General features: G+C 39.7%; 1 protein-coding gene across 3 annotated transcripts in view; it reads right to left on the bottom strand.

Annotated features, from left to right (window-relative positions):
* The window catches only part of LOC101585551 (phospholipid scramblase 1-like), a 37,370-nt gene extending 20,465 nt beyond the window's left edge, over positions 1-16,905 (bottom strand). Inside the window, exons 1-5 of one of the 3 annotated variants that reach the window (XM_023713062.1) lie at positions 16,810-16,884; positions 16,034-16,209; positions 12,585-12,686; positions 9,964-10,094; positions 163-242 (exon numbers count right to left, since the gene is read on the bottom strand). In XM_023713062.1, the coding sequence (XP_023568830.1) occupies positions 163-235 (73 nt within the window). In that variant the 5' untranslated portion in view covers positions 236-242; positions 9,964-10,094; positions 12,585-12,686; positions 16,034-16,209; positions 16,810-16,884. Of the gene's footprint in view, positions 1-162; positions 243-9,963; positions 10,095-12,584; positions 12,687-16,033; positions 16,210-16,809 lie in introns of all 3 variants that reach the window. The other 2 variants (XM_023713061.1, XM_004629280.2) reach the window with 2 other exon arrangements.
* Positions 16,906-17,770: the final 865 nt, after the last annotated feature.

Genomic DNA, 17,770 nt, shown 5'->3' with positions numbered 1-17,770 from the left:
CTCCAAAAGAAAATTAGAAATAGCTAGACTGTCAAAATTTATTTAATAAATTATCAAGAAAAAGAGCTACCAAATTTAAGACACCTATTCCCTTCCTCTACATTTCTTTCTCTCTTTTGTGAATATCAATTTACTAACTTTTAAAAAAATCTTTTATTTTACCTTGGGATCCTACTGGTGGCAATTGTGGTTTATACTCCTCTGAAAAATTAGTTCCTGGGTGAGGAAAATCCATCGGCTGTCTGCAATCAGAAGAAAGGTACGTTTATGTGTGCTTACATAAACCACACATTAGAAAGAAAAATGTCAATAATTTTCATTAGTATGGTCTATTTTCTCTGAAACAAACTGAATATAAGGTATAAACAACTGAGATGGGGAAAATGGGAAAAGGTAGAAAAAAGGAAGGGGAAGAATCAGATAAGTATATGCACAGGATAGCTGAGTGTACCACTGATTTTTATCAGTTTTTTTTTTTTTTTAGGGTAGCAGTTAATGTTTAAAACTTTTACTTTGACCAACTTGATATGCTAATGTCTATAACTTGAGCAGTTACACTGAAGACAGCAATGTGTACTATAACAACCATGACTGAATACCTTTCATCCTGCTTTGTTTAAAAAAAGTGTATCTGCTCTATTGTTTTATTTCTATACTCTTTAAAATAAATTAAAAAAATAAACAGAACAAGGAAAAAACCTTAAGGTTTATTGAAAGGAAGAATTAATGTTTAATTGTTTGATCAATCTTGCATGTTTGTATCTGGTAATCTGAGGAAAAAAATTGAAGATAGCAATACATAACATGACCAACCATTGTTAATTTTTTATTCTTGTTCTGAAATTCTGTGCCATTTTTATTGTTTTATTGTTTTATGTTGCTTTGTTATTGCCTTTGTTTCCTTTGCTTCCCCCCTTTTAAAAAGAAGAAATGAAATATAATTGTGGGAAAGAAATTAAAATGGAAAGAAATTAAAAGAATTATAGGAAGTCTTTTACGTGTGGTTTTGTTAGATCTGGAAAATATAGTGTCATAGATTGCAAATTCTTTTTCTAAAATATTTGTTTGTTTGTTTGATACAGTCTTGCTATGCAGTTTGGACTCATAGTGAACATCCTGTCTCAGCCTTCCCAGCGCTGGGATTACAGGCATGGGCTACCACGCCCAATTTTGGGGTCATGGTGCACTTAGGGTACCAGGGCCAGCACGGCATGCAGTCTGGGGATTGAACTCGGGTCCTTGCTCTCTTGCCAGACAGGCACTCAGACCACTGGACTATCTCCCCAGCTACAAATTTTTAAATAAAACTACTCCTGTATTATTTTCACTTTTATAAAATTTCTGTTTTAAGAAAAGAAATAGGTAAAGTGAATTCATTCAACATAAATTGTGCCTATTATCAGAGCTAATTTGCAGTAGAATCCTGGTTTACACAATCCTACTTCTCTTTTAGATGCTATAAGGCAGCTGAGTTACTGAGGCTGAATTCCTAATTTTTCAAATATGCTCATGAGTGTTCAGTTACAGGCTTTGATTTTGTGATATTCAAGGTAAGGTAGAGGTGGACCAATGAGATGGCTCAGTGGCCTAAGTGCCAGCTTAGGCAAGCGCAAGGCTCAGCATTGTATTCCGAGCACCACACGCAGCACTGGCCCTGACCCTGGGTGGCTGAGCCAGCCACGGTGATGTACACCTATAATCAGTGCCGAGGAGGACAACTACAAGCCCAAGCTGCATAGTGAGACCCTGTGCTGCATACATAAAAAAAAGAGAGTGTTAAAAACACACAGATAGCTTGTTGTGATGATGCATACCTGTAACCCCAGTACTCAGGAGGCTGAGCTAGGAGGACTGCTGTCCTGCCTGGACGTTGTGGGCTATTAGTCACTAGGTAACCTTGTGTCTTGCAACTTTGTAAAAGTATAAATAAATGCTCTTACTACTGTTCAATGGGTCATTTTGCCAACCAAGCAGAGGAGTCACCACCTAACCCAGTTCTTGTCTTCTTGTTTATCTTTTCTTTATTCCTGCTGCTGTTTCTTCCCATGTACAATGGACCACACTGAGAGACCAAAGAAACGCTACAGGCTGCTATGAGTTTAATGGGCTACATTGTCACTTCAATGCCAGGCTGAATACCATAGCAAGACCCTGTCTCAAAAACAAACAAACAAACAAACAAACAAACAAACAAACAAAAAACCCCATATAGATTATAAAGAAAGCAATGAAGAAAATGTAGATGAGATGATGGCAATAGTAGGATTGTGGAATATTTTAAAAATAATCATTGCTGTAAATAATAATCATTGCTGTAAAACATTATTTTAACATTTAACATTTAACATTTTAACATTTAAAACAACACACGAACTTCAATATATTCATCTTTTAGGCTGACTTTTTCTGTATGTGTCTCTATTATAATCTTTCAAGGATCATTAGACTCATCTAATCTTGTAGGTTTATCAGGAAGGCTAGACTGCAATCCCCCCTCCTCCACTCCATCAATCTTATAGTAACGTCACCACAGCGCACTCCACCAAACTAGAAATTTAGCAACAGAGCTCTCCCCTCCCTAAAATCAAGTGCTTTCCTTGGGCAAACGTACAACGCAGCTCATATTATCATAAATCTCTGAAATGCCAAAGGTTACTCCATCCAAACAATTTTGTTTCCTAACTGCAGATAAATGGCCCAGCTCCTCAGTTCTCTACGTGTTAAGATCTTGCCTGAGGCCAAACTCCCAGCCAGAGCTGCAAGATAGAAGATTAAACTCAGAGGAAGAGGTCTAAGGAAACGTACTCCGCGTGTGACTTAAAGTTCCACTCTTAACTTTCCTGTCAGTACTGGTAGTACAGTTGAGCCTGAGAGACGCCTCTCCCTCCACCCACCTGAACTGGAGCCAATTTTCATCCCATTGTCTAAGAAAAGCAAAGCTAAAATAACAAACTCCGGAAACCCCTAAAGTTTCAGGCTGCACCCATGCGTATAATTTAATCAGAGTGGGAGAGGCATGGGGTGTCAGAGCCACTGAGGTGCCCCAGTGCCCTGTCAGGCATTCCTGTCTGCCTTATCCAGAGTCCCTCCGATGGGCACCGAGGAAGGGGTGCACAGCTTTTAAAATCCAGAAGCCCAGCCAACTGTGTGCTTTTTATTTTCCTGCCATTCTGCCTCCACATTTTTGTTTATTTACTTTTCTGTTCCTGTTTCTGCCTTGAGCTCGTCTTTGCATTATCTCCAATACAGATAGCTGCTATTTTCCCCCCACTGGTCGTACGCTTGCAGCACTTGGTTCTTCATACATGCGGGCCTGGAATCTCCCTGTCAGATCCACCGTGCAGTGTCAGGGCCTCTTCCTGGCACAGGAACCAACATTTCAATACTATGAAACACACATATTTAGGGACAAATAGATTTAAGAAATTGGCAGCTCATAATTTCTAGGCTTGGTCATCAGAGAAATGATCCTATTTTCAGAAATTACAGTGTGAATTCAAGCAAAGAAGAAATAGATGAGCAAAGAAGATACTAATTTATCAGTTAATTTCTATATTTTAAAATGCAAATTATAATAGTTTTCAAAAAAACACTGCACTATCACTAGTGTTAAATATGCACATTTTTACTTTTTATATACATAAATAAAACTAAATTTATGCTCTATGTATATTTACTGACACACATACACACATTTTATTTGCGTGTATGCACATATATAAATAGGTAATTATGTATATGAAGCTGAAGAGTTAAAAGGTGAATATGGACATGACCACATAAATCTCACTAGATTGAGATAAAGTGTCCAAAACTTATGGCACATAAAGCCACTTAATTCTATATAAATTTATCAGAAAAAAGCTTTCAGGTTTTTAAAAAAATAATTTTATTGAAAAACAAATAGCAATGAGACAGTTTCAAAACCGATTAGTAGCACAGTTTCAATAATTAATACGTTGCATAGTGTTGTCTTAGTAGTTATTCGTTGTATAAGATGCAGACATGATATCCTGTACCACAAGCATTATTAAAACAAATCTCTCTATTCAATGATCCAAGAGAATGCAGCCGTGTATCTATCCTAACTATTTTGAACCTACATATACAAAATGGTCATTCATTTGCATCCCCCTTTTTTGTTTAGTTTTGTCAGAGAAGGGTATTCCACTATAATTTAAATATTGTAGGTGCCTGAATTCGGCAAAATATTCCAATATAGTCCAGTAGTCCATAATAGTAGTGGGTTTTCCATAAGACTGACAACGACAGAAATTATTCACTTGGCTGGGGAGATGGCTCAGAGGAATAAATGCTTACCTCGCAAGTGCAGGGGCCTGAGTTCAATCCCCAGTTCCACCAAAAAGAAAAAAAGTTGTTGACTTGAACCTTTTACAGCTCGGCATATTAATATGGCTTTACTTTTTATACTTCATTTTTATACTTTTCTGCTGAATGGCCAAGACCTATATAATGAATAATGAAACTCTTATATCTGATAAGGTCAGTCAAATTCCCTCAAGGATTTATTCTGAAGCCCTGTACTGCAGTTTGTAGTGCCTTTTTGTCAGCCATGTGGATGAGTCACAGCCATTGCTTGACCAATTTGCTCTTTCTGGAAGCCTGAGAGAGTGTTTTCTCTCCATGTGACTCTCCTTAGGCACACTCTACATCATCGATCACTTTCCTCTGTGGCCCCATAATCTCCTTGATCAGGAAATTTGGGACACAACTGAGTTACATGATGTCACTGTATAGGTTCTCCTATGTCCTGAGTCTTCACTGACCTTGAAAGGCTAGGGCTTAATGTTGGCTGTCCTTGCAGCCCTTCTTTTTCTCTAATATTTGGTCTGTGAACTTAGGTTGTTAATCGTCCAGAAGAGAAGCTTACTTATACAACCCTACAACATAGGCAGTTGTGCTTAACCTCACTATTTGAATATCAAACATCTTAGGCATAACATGGAACAGGTATTTTCCATCAAGTATTGATGTGTTAAACTTTAAGTCCCTACAGAATATGAGGAAAAAAATTAAAAAAAATTTAAAAATAGGAATAAACAGTTACATATTTTTACAGAGAAACTTAGAAATCCAAACATACATAGCAATGTAGTTTGGAGAGGCTATGGAGAAAAAGAAACCTTTTTTCACTGCTGGTGGGAATGTAGACTGGTGCAACCATTATGGAAATCTGTGTGGAGCCTCCTTAAAAAACCAGGACTGGAAATTCCGTTCAAACCAGCTATCCCCCTACTGGGACTTTTCCTGGAGGAACTGAAAATATCATAACATAGTGACATATGCATACTTATGTTTATAGCAGCACAAGTTTTGATAGCCATATCTTGGAGACATCCAAGATGCCCTTCACCTGAGGAAAGGATGAAAAGATGTGGTATTTTTATACAATGGAGTACTACTCAGCTATAAAGAATGACAAACTCAAAGCCTTTATATTTAAGAGGGTGCCACTTGAAGATATACTCATAAGTGAAATAAACCAGATCCACACATGTAAATTCATATACTCTCCCTAGTATAAGAGCTCAAAAGAAGAAATACAAATAGAAAAGTATAACACAATTAAAAGGAAAGCGAGAACTTGAGGATTAGAAAACAAAGAGAGGGCAGGGAAGAAACCTGGGAAACATGACGGGGCAAAGTCAAACATTTATATGCACAAGATGGGCAAGGCAATGATTGGCAGCATGTTTTTGAAACTAGCAGTTAACTGGTAGGATTTGCACCCTAACTATATATGCTGATACCCGTGAACTAAGCAACTGAACTGAAGATAGCAATGTGTAATGGTAAGTTGGAATGCCTGTCACTCTGGTCTTCTAATATGTACTGTTTGTCATGACATACCAATTGCTGCCATAGTGCGTCTCAAGTACATGTTTGTTTAAAATAAGGGGGGCGGAGAGTAGTGAGTGAAAGCAGGAGACAGGAAAAAAATTGAGTTTTATAAATAAAATCAAGTAAACATAGTATTCTTTAAAATCACAAAATTCAGTGTGTAGAAAAGAAGGAGTCTACAGATGTTTAAATATTACATGATTTCTCTTATATGACAAATGCAAAGTATATATATTTTTTTGTTTTTGCTTCTGAAAAAGAGTCTCACTAGGTAGTTTGGGCCAGCCGTGAGCTCATGGTGATCCTGCTACCTGAGGCTCCTGAATGCTGGGATCATAGGTGTGTACCACCAACCCTAACAAGCACAAATAATTTAAAGAGCAAAATAAAAGATAAATAATGAAAAAGGAAAATGGACCTTCTGCAAATGGGGAGGAGATCATGAGATGGAGGGGACTGAGAGGAAAAGGAGGAAGGGAAGAAGTGAAAAGAACTCAGATGTGTTGCTGTGTGTGTGCCCTACCTCCACACAATGCATATAATCAGCATGTGCAGAAAAAGATAAACTCATAAAAATTAAAAATAAATTAAAAAATAAAACAGGGATCTGATCCTGAAAATTTCCTAATATAGTGATCAAGACTAACTTTTCAGTGAGAGGTAATTATTTTGGGGTATATCACAATAAAGAGAAAAGAGAAAAGATTTATTCAGAAATATAGTATTTGGTATTTGGCATTTTCATATACATATATATATATATATATGTATATATATATATTTCTCTTTGGAACTTTAAATGTTTAATAAGGCAAAATCTTTCATTACATATTTGATAAATCCCAGTTTATAACCTTCAGGAAAAAAATGAAAATATTTTGATTGTTATATATTTGTCTATAGACACACACATATGTATGTTATAGAATACATTTGTCTGAAAACTTATTTCGATGAATTGGCATATGAAATATGTTATTTGTAAATGTGACTTTAGTAGTCCTTATATATTATACACAATGAAGAGAGAAAAATGCTCCAGCTAAAACATAGGACACACTGTATAATATATTTGCCAGTAGGCCTAATACTTGGTTTTTCCTATTGTTTTTTAATATTAATGAAAAAAGTTAGTGGCAATAAATTTTTTCACACACAGTCTCCATACTTGGATCACTGAATTTAGCATTGGATTCCAGAGCACAAACAACATAAATAGGCACTGTAGCTTCATGAGTGAATGAAAACATGGTAGCAAATAACAATTAAACATGTTTAACAATGTAGGGAAGAAAACAAAATGCTTTAAGTAAATTACTCTGCTTGACCATGACCTGCACAGTTCTGAAGATGTAGATCTGACATTCTCACAGTGTCTACAAATTTATAGGTCAAATGTGACAGCTGATACAAGATATTCTCAAACTACAGGGTCACACTCATCAGCTAGTCTTATTTGTCTCCTGCAGCCTTCCCACGCAGTTAAATGTTTTGGGCTTGAGCCTATTCTCCATGCCTTTTTTCTGAGAAGTACATGAGAAGTTTGTGGAAGGTCCATAACGGTTAACACTTCAGGAAGCATCTGGTGAAAAGGAGCAATGATCTGCAGTGTGTAAGGGCATAAAGGCACACTGTGAGCTAAAAGCCCCAAGAAGTCACCACAGAAAAATTTCAGCCTTCATGATTCACACACCTTAAGCAAGTATGTAGTCCAGCTTCCAGCCCTTTAACCCAAGATCCAGGAATGTTTGAGAAGGAGAATAAGAAAGATTAACTCTCAGGAGGTCATGCTCTTGTAATTATATTTGGTATGTCAGGACTTGTTCTGTCCCATGTGAACAGCACATTTGCAAAGTCCTAAAATTCCATTCTGTGGACGAAGAGCTTTCCATTTATTTGTTGTTACCAAAATCTACCGAAGATTGTCATGGCTGAGGCAACTCTGACAATCTAAGTGCACTTGGGCATTTGATTATTTCTAGAGAAATATGAATGGCAGTAAAACATCCTACTCAGGACTCCTGCCTTCTGGTACTTTGAGCCTAACTTTGAGTCACTACTTCTTCTACTCTAAATCTCAATCCACTTAGTATCCTTTATGTAGCATTGATGCACATGCAAACACCCTGCTGACCCACAGTTTTGTCTTGGATCCACACATGAAACTGAATCAGTCCTTTCGTTCCCATCCCCACTTCCATGCTGAGTGCTCTTTTATTAACTCCTTCTACCATATAATCCTAAGTGCAAAGTCTCTGGTCCTTCTATTGAGCTGATTATGCCTACAGTTTCCAAGGAGAAACCATTTCCCTCTTTTCTATTTCAAAATTATTATTTATTGTCAATTTTGCACATAAAGTTTCCTACATAATACAGTCAAATGAAGGTTTTTGTAATGTTAATATAAAACTCAGTTTTGGAAATAATTAGGTAATCTTTTATTATACCAATTAGTCAATACATTCAATATAACTGCTAAAACTTCCAGAAAGACTTCATCTGAAAAACAGGAAATCACAGTTATGACCTCCCACCAAAAAGAAAAAGAAAAAAAAAATCTGTGTTACTCTTGTATTTAGATGTTCCCCCAAAGTCTCAAGTGTTCATAGATGGGGATATTTCAAAGGTGGTTGGACCTAGAGTGTGTGAGATTAGTATTGATTCATGGTGCAATGGTAGAATCAAGAGCACTGGGATTAAGAGTGTGAGCACTATCTGTCCTAAATGCCCCGATAGGATATAAGGGATAGAAAGAGCTGTGGTGGTCCCTTGTTGCTTTGCTACCTTCTGCCCACCATGATCTATTTCTGCCCTGCCATGACACCTGCCTTGGATCCTCTTGCTGATGGATGGAAACCTCCACTACCGGTGAGCCAAGTATATTTTTTCCTCCTCTAACTTTGGGTGTTGAGTCTTTAGTCTCAGCAATGAGAAAACTAAGATAGAGTTTGGTATCCGCGATGTGAGGTCACTGCCATGACATTACCTAGCCATGTGGCTGAAGAGCTTTGGCAGCTGGGTGGGCTGTAGACAGGGAGCAGTTAGGAAAGATGTGAAGATGCTGGCTGAAAGAGCGGAGCTGGAATGCCGTTGGGTGTACGTGATGGGCGAGTCCAAGCGCAGAAGATAAGAAGACTGATAGAAATCCTGCCAGTAAGACTGGGCTCAAGAGCCTTCTTCAAGGATTGAATTGGGTGTTGGACTCCAGACAATGTGTGTTATAACTGGCAAAATTTTGTCTATACTTTATTCATATCTATTTTTATTTTTGTTTATTTTTTTTGTGGTACTGGGGATTGAACTCAGGGTCCTGCACCTGCCAGGCAAGTGATTAATCTGCTGAGCTATCTCCACAGGTCCTTTACTCATATCTAGAGACTTTGTCTGAGACTGAGGTTAAGGGGGGCACACAAATTAATCTGACAGAAGTTTCACACCTAATGTTTAGGTGGTGGCATAAATACTGCTGAGCCTTTTAGTCAGGTTTAGAACCATGAACAAAGACCCAGTGGAATGATTCAAAATGTTTTGAGTTTGGCCAGAAAGGAAGCTCTAGTAAAGCTGCAGCCTGAAACGGTGGAGCAAAGGAGAAGCTGTTCACTGAAAAAATCAGCTACAAAAAGCCATGTTTTTCAGAAGAATATAACACAAAAGATGATCTCAGGCTAACACATGAACCAGCAGGGCTCCTGCATTTCCAACCAGAGTTGCAAAAGCGAAAGACTGCTTTGAGAGGAAAAGCTCCTGAGCATCAGGTGCCAGCATGGCAAAGGCTTGGGAAGTTGCCTCTCAGGATTTGGATTGGCTTCATAGGCACTAAACCCTTACAGCTAAGCGAGAAGAGAGCCTGGCCACTGCTCCAGCGGATGGAAGACTTTCGCATCATCCATGTGGTGCTACTGGTTTTAGATGCATGCAGAAATTGTTTAATGAATGTTTAAAAACTTTTTTTTCTCTACATCTGAATGCTTCCTTGCTGCTTCTAGCTCACTACCAGGCTGTGGTCTGGTTTGATGTACTGCTCTTCCTGATAATGTGTGTGTGGCCTTTCTCCACTTCCAGAACCATCCTTTTTGCTCCCAGCTGAGCCACTGGGGCTACCTGGTCAGCACAAGTGACACTTGCACAGTGAGGAGTGTTGTGCAGCTCAGGGTGCTGTGTGTCTCTCCCCAGCTTCACTACCAGCACAACATTCCTCTCAGGTCACCCTTGGGAGCAGAGAGCTGTAGGATCTGAACAACAGTAGCACAAAGAAAACCTCACAGGGAAGTGAACAAATTATTGCAAGACAAAGGAAGTGGATTTCATAGAAAGGGGCCATGTTGAAATGGGTGGGTGGTAAAAGGCCTGAGAAGGGGCTAGCCTAGAGGTGGAGGGACCATCAGAAGTGCAAGCTGGCTCCTGCATTTCCCATCTTCATCGCTAGAGATCTCTCCTTCCCGTGCGCTGTAACCTCCACACCTTTCCTTCTCTTGACTGAATCAGGTATTTCCAGCCTCGGGCCTCACACTTGCCTGGTTCCCTGGTTTGCACCGACTTCACAGGCCCTGCAGCGAGCACACCTCGCTCTGTGCACTGGGGACTTGACGCAGTTTTCTATTCAGGTATCAATATCCTGACAGTGCCACTGTCCCTACAGTCTAAATTACTGTGCACAAAGCCCTTTCTTATTACTGAGCTATTTCAGTATTTAAGCATATTTTCTGAAACACATTTCACTGTTTTTGTTTTTTTTTTTTTTCCCCTGGAGTGCAGAGTAGAATGTTGCAGTGTGTGACCCGGAGCCTGAGCTGCCCTGTATCTTCATTCCTTGAAAGCCACACATGTTGTATGAAGTGGATAGTTATACATGCAATATTTCCATGGATGCGCATGTGTGCATGCATGTGCACTTACTCTACCATTTTACACTTAGATTTCAGAAAAGGCCTGGGAGGCCAGCTAGTGTGCACCTGAAAGGGCACCTTGTGAAGTCCTGAATATAAACATGAAGGTGCTTTGAGACCTCAAAAGTTTGGAGAGATTAAGAACATGGATCATGGATCATCTGAAGAAAACTGCAATGAGGGAGAAGAACCAGCCCTAGAGAGAAGCGAGGGGAGGTACCACCACCAGACGTGTTGTAGAAGTAGAGCTACCCCAATGGAATTTACAACTTACCACAGATTTCCAGGGATGCTGGAAGAGGAACTATGGGATTTGATGTTTACCCTGCTGGATTTTGGTCTTGCCTTTGTTCCATTTCTTGCTATCCCTCTGTTTGAAACTTTTAGAATAGATATGTCTATCTTGTTCCATTCTATGTTGGAAGTGTTTAACAATCTTTTCATTTGTTTGGGGGCTTGCAGTAGGGGTATGCTTTAAATCAAGAGGAGACATTGGGCTTAAACTTTTCATCAATGGTGAAACTGTTAGGACTTTAGCAATTCTTGCAGATGGATGAAATGACTTTTCATAGAGGTATATGTATGAGTCTTTGGCGGATGAAGGGTAGAATGTTATGACATGTTTAATGTCCACCCAAAGCCTCATGTGGTCATAGGTGGAGCGTTTCCAGAGGTGGCTGGATATAAAGTATGTGATGATAATTTCGATTCATGGTTGAACAGTAGGCCCAAGAGCACTATGGTTAAGGGTGTGAGTGCTACCTGCCTGAAGTTCTCTGGGCAAAATATAAGGGATGGAAAGAGCTGTGACTGTCCCTTGTTGCTTTGCTCTCTTCTGTATACTGTGAACTGTTTCTGTTCTGTGATGCTGCCCTGCTTTGGACTCAGCCAATAATGGATGGAAACTTCTAAAATTATGAGTTAAATGAATTATTTCTCTTTTAACTTTGGGAGTTGAGTCTTCTGTCTCAGCAGGAAGGAAAGGAACTAAGACAATCTTAATACAGTCATACTACATATGGTGCCATGGGAATCATGGAACTCGAAAACATGAGTTAGTTCTGACATCTCTTTTCCTGTGTTACATAAGAGATTTGGAGAAAATTGAGGCAGCATATACTACAAGAGTACATCTGTTAAAGTTAATCTTTCAAAAATACTAAATTGCTGGCATGGGCCATCTAATAATTGCAAAATATTCTTATTATGAGAGAAATAGTGTGACGATTTCTAGTTACATCTTCACAATTCATACTATAGTGAAAATAATTTGACTCATCTCTCAAGGTCCTAAGATTTTTCTTATTGTTTTCAAGAGTTATTTCCTGGATATCAGCAACCTACTGTAGTGTAGGTCAAAGAGGCATTCTCTAGATCTGCAGTCTTTGTGAGAATTTATTAATTCTTGTTCTCATCCAGAACAAGACTAGATCACATTCTTCATAACCCCCCAAATGGGAATATATGCTCTGAACAATTTTAGCACCACACTACTACTTTTGAAACAATTGTCAGAATGGTAAGTCTCTAATCTACTGCTAATAAGTAAAATGAAACACTATGTTGGGAAGAGAAGACAAAGTTTGAGTATGTCAGGGGAAGAAGACAGAAGACAGTATGTGTTAAAGTCCTTAATTGAATAATTTTTACATATTTTCAATTGCCTTTTTTAGGTAAATTGTGTGCACTTGAAAAGGTTTAGTTATTACCTAAAGAAAGAATATTTCATCTTTGATTGTGGTTTCCATAAAAATCAAGCCCCATAAAAATACGTGCATTTACACAAATGGATGCAGCACAGAGTGTGTGAGCTTTTGACCCGGCCAGCGCACTTACCTGTGATGTATGAGCCAGAAGTGCTCTTACTGGGGCTGCAGAGAAGGACAATGTATCTTGGAACAGGAAGTCTGCTATTATCAAGCGCTTCTGTGTTTTAGGCTGAAGAAAACAAAGCAAATGCATTTAGAGCCAACTTGGGTTGGGACAGCGAACCCTGAAGACAAGTAGAGCTCATGCATCAACTAGAATAAACTGAAGTAGTAGTGATCAACTATTTCACAAAACTAATAAATCAAAGAGACCAAAGTGGGAAGGTTGATCTTGGAAGTAAGCTGTTCTCATTTGACTGATGGTCTATTCTGAAAAGCCTTGTATGGAGAACCCAAGGCTCCTTCACAGTTTTGAACTCTTTCCTTTCTGCCTACAAATAAGGAAAGTACTTCATAGAGATGAAATGGCTATTTAATACCGCACAGGTCACTAACTAGCTGAATTAAGATTAAGGATTCGTATCATTTACATTCATGTCCCTGTTTCACTGTAGAAAAGAAGACTAGCATCTTTCAGGAACATTTTCTAGAGGGAATCTTTTATGTTATCTGCTCCATGTAAAACAGAAAAGCACTGAATTTTAATTTATTTTCTGACCCTATACTTTGTACTAAGGCAAGTAGCATTTTTTTCTAGCATTTATTAAGACAATACTTGGAGAATTAAAAGACTAATTCTTACTACAAATATTCTTTGCTTAATGAATCACCTGCTTAATGATGTAAGGACACAGGCCTCAGACTTACCATCTGTCATTTTCTTTGTACAGTTCTGTACATCTTTATAAAACCTCAATATCCTTCTTTGTATAGTACCTCTTGTTTATGGAATACTGCAATTTTAATGATTGTATTATACACTATAGTCCTGAAGTTTTATGTACTGTTATACACTATAATACTGCATGTAAGAGCTACACAAATAAAAGCCAAGTTATCAGGTTGGAGCATCTTTGTACGATTTCTTTGTTCCAAATATACATGCTATATCCGATACATGTACACAACATTATGTGTATGCAACACTATATATGTACATACTCATTTAGCAACTAATTCATTGAATGATCTCCTCCTTGAGCAGAGCTAGTCATTAAATGAGAAATGCCTGGGGTGGGGATATAGCTCAGCGGCATAAGCGCTTGCCTGCCTGGATTTGATCCATAAGGTCCTGAACTTGAACTTGAAAAAAAGTCTGCATTTAGCTAAGGTGTTGGCTTTTAAGTTGAGAACTATTCAATGTAGAACTGTAGTGTAAGTGCCTGTGCATGCACACGTGCACATTGCATGTATAAATATTCACTTAGTACAACATGGGTGGCCTTCAAGGAGCGAAGATGCAGAACAGCTAAGGCTCTAAGTCACACACTGCAGCATCCTCCTCTGCAAGGCACTCCAGGAAATAAAAACACAGTGAAATGTGTCTCAGAAAATATGTTTAAGTACTTCGAGTAAAAATAGCTCAGTAATGGGGCCTGGGGAGAAAGCTCAGTGGAATAAGTGCTTGCCTGGCAAGTGCAAGGTCCTGAATTCAGTCCCTGGTACTACAAAAAACAAAAACAAAAACAAAAACAAAAAACAAAACAAAAAAACTCAAAAAGCTCAGGAATATCAGTAATAAGTATGAGGCCCGAGGCTGGAAATACCTGATTCAGTCAAGAGAAGGAAATGTGTGGAGGTTACAGCGCACGGGAAGGAGAGATCTCTAGTGATGAAGATGGGAGATGCAGGAGCCAGCTTGCACTTCTGATGGTCCCTCCACCTCTAGGCTAGCCCCTTCTCAGGCCTTTTACCACCCACCCATTTCAACATGGCCCCTTTCTATGAAATCCACTTCCTTTGTCTTGCAATAATTTGTTCACTTCCCTGTGAGGTTTTCTTTGTGCTACTGTTGTTCAGATCCTACAGCTGTCTGCTCCCAAGGGTGGCCTGAGAGGAATGCTGTGCTGGTAGTGAAGCTTGGGAGAGACAAACAGCACCCTGAGCTGCACAACACTCCTCACCGTGCAAGTGTCACTTGTACTGACCAGGTAGCCCCAGTGGCTCAGCTGGGAGCAAAAAAGAGGGTTCTGGAAGTGGGGAAAGGCCACACCCACATTATCAGGAACAACAATACACAAAAGCACTCCATAGCCTGATAGTGAGCTAGAAGCAGCAAGGAAGCCCTCAGATGTAGGGGAAAAAGAATTAAACTGTCAGGTAATATGTTAACAACTTAATACACGTAGGTTTTATTGCCTCTGTCTCCTGCAATTATTACACAATTCTAAAGATAAGGCAATAGGCAAGCACTTCAGACTGCTGAGCTATCTCGCTGGCCCCTATTCTGCCCATTTCAATGGCATTTTGTTTGTGAGTATTCCTTCTTTCCCTATGTGAATAATCAAAATGTCATCTCATACCCACAGCAATTATAATTAAACTGTTGCTTCCTTTGTATCCCTATTCTCAATGCTTTTGTTCCAGGACTCTACACTTGCCTCCTCCATTATTCCATTACCTAATTTTCTAATTCTTTTTCCCTTGCCCCCCACTTTTTCTTCTGTTTCCTTAATCCTTTCTGTACCAACATGCCCAAATTGCAGATTTGATCTGATTATCTGTCCTCTGGCCCTGTTTTTACAAAGTTACTTGAAGTATGGGACAATTGGGGCAGTTTGTATGTCCTTCACGCTGGCTCAGTGACTCCAGGCACTGAGCTGATAGCAACAATGCCCTTTTGACTCAACGACGTGAAAGAGATACCCAGCTGGGTCAAATGAAATGTCTAATTTTAATTTTTTGAGGGGTCTCCAAGCTGACTTTCAGAGTGGTTGTACCAGTTTACGTTCCCATCAATAATGTAGAAGATACCTTTTTCCCTGTAGTCTTGCTAGCATTTGTTATTATTTAACTTCTTAATTATGGTCATTCTTTCTGGAGTAAAATGGTATCTCAGTATTTTTTAATTTGTATTTCTATAATGGTCTGCAATGTTGAATATTTCTTTGTGTGTTTATTAGCCATTTATACTTGTTATTAATGCCCCAACTGCCCTGATAGGTAGTAAATATTAATTCATGTTTATATAAAAACAATAAAGATAAGGCAAGCAGACAAAACATGTATGAATGAAGACACCAGGTCAGAGTGCAATCAAGGCAAGCTGTGGAAGGGAGTCCAAGATCAGGCAGCCTGGAGCTAGTCACCACCCCACCTCCACCTCCGGCTCTGCCTATCGCTTGTCTCTGGTATTCTACAATCTGAAGTGCTGTTTGTATTTCAATCATAACTCCAATTAATATTAACTTTCAGTGACATCTAGTAGGCTTTATAATTGTTCCTTCTGGTACCGTACAGCGTAGGCAGAACCTGTGGAGCCCAGCTTTGCCCGAGATTTGAGGCTGTCCTCTGAGCTCCGAAGCAGTGTAGTTAAGGGAAGCAGAGCCTTGCCAGGTCTTTCCAGGCAGGACACACCTGTCCCTAGAATGGTTTCCAGGTGGGACAGTGTCCTGCTGAGACCGCGCTCCACACCGGGCACTTTCCTAGTTGCTCGGAGCCCTGACCCCAGTGGCCACCACACATCCACCACCTTCAGTGCAAGGAGTGTCCTCAGGCTCCTGCCCAGGGCTACCTGCATCCCCAGCTTCCTTCTGGGGACCCACAGAGGCCCCCAATTCTTTTTTTAAGAATTAATTTTATTAAGAAAAGTTGCAAAGAGACATTTTTAAAACAGGCTGGTGGGAGAGTTATAACAATTAATACATTGCATATTGTTGTCTTTGTAGTAGTCATTCATAGCACAAGATGCAGACATGATAGCCTGTCCAAACACTATTAGTACAACTCTTTCTTATTGAATTAAGATAAAGTAATTATGTACCTATCCTATCTATTTTGTATATACAGATACAAAATTGTCCTTCATTTATATCTCCATTTTTTGTTTAGTTTTGTCAGAGATGGGTATTCCACTGCCATCCAAATATTGTAGGCTCATGAATTCAGCAAAAATATTCCAATATAGTCCGGTAGTCCACAATAGTAGTGGGCTATCCTCAGGACTGGCAATGTTCGAATCTGTTGACTTGAGCCTTCCACATATTAACGTGGCTTCACTTTTCATACCTCGTTTCTGCACTGTTCTGCTGGATGGTCAAGACCAAGATAAAGCAAGACCTATGTAACAAGAACTGCAACTTTTGTATCCGCCTCAATTCTTTCCCGGTGAGCAGAGAACGCAGCTGGCTTACCTGCTGCCGCTGCGGTCCCCGCGCAGCCCCTGAGACCCGAGGTCGGGAATCCGCTGCCAGAGCCCGGCGGAGGCAGCGAGGCGCCGCCCCTTGCCCTCCGCGAAGGCGACTTGGCGACCTGGCCGCGCTCGGGTTTTCTTTCCTTTGCCGGATCCCGGGTTGCGACGCGACTTCCTTCCCGGCAGCGCGCGGGTCGCTGCCCGCTTCCCCGTGGGCCGCCGCCGCCGCTTGCCTCCCCTTCCTCTTGCCTCTCCTCCCCGAGAGGCGCCGCAAGCGTCTGTCCAGCGGCTAGGGATGGACTGAGGTGCGCGTCTGTGCCTGGGTCTGCCTCCTGGAGAAGAGCCTTGGGGAGCTTGAGTCACTGTGGCCTTGACCTTCATCCCTGAGATTCATGTGACTTGGATAACTAGTGACCAAGCATCAGTAAACTCTTACTTTTTAACTTTATGACACCTTTTATTTCTCTAACTTCCTCTTGCCATCACACGATGTTTTAGGAGTACTTCAGACATTTAACCGACCAAATTTATTTAGGATATCACAGAAGCATTCAGTAGATATTCATTCATTCATTCATTCATTCATTCATTCATTCATTTTTTTTAAACAAAAGTAACTGGCCTTCCAAACAGTACATTCATGCACGCTGAAAAGAAGTGAAATATACTCTTTCTGTTTCCTCATTTCTCATGACCTTCCTGCTCACCAACGTTAACACCACTTAAAAGTGTAGGGCTCTTTAATCCATTTTGACTTTAATATGCTGAGCTCTAAAAGGCTCAAGTCAACAACTTCTGACATTGCCGGTCCTATGGATAACCCACTATTATTATGGACTACTGGACTATGTTGTATTATTTTGCTGAATTCACTCACCTACAATATTTGGGTGGCAATGGAATACCCATCTCTGACAAAACTAAACAAAAAAGGGAAATATAAATGAAGGACAATTTTGTAT

The sequence above is a fragment of the Octodon degus genome, unplaced genomic scaffold, assembly GCF_000260255.1.
Source record: "Octodon degus isolate 3935 unplaced genomic scaffold, OctDeg1.0 scaffold00028, whole genome shotgun sequence".
Lineage (NCBI taxonomy): Eukaryota > Metazoa > Chordata > Mammalia > Rodentia > Octodontidae > Octodon > Octodon degus.
This window is presented reverse-complemented; position numbering and strand designations above follow the sequence as displayed.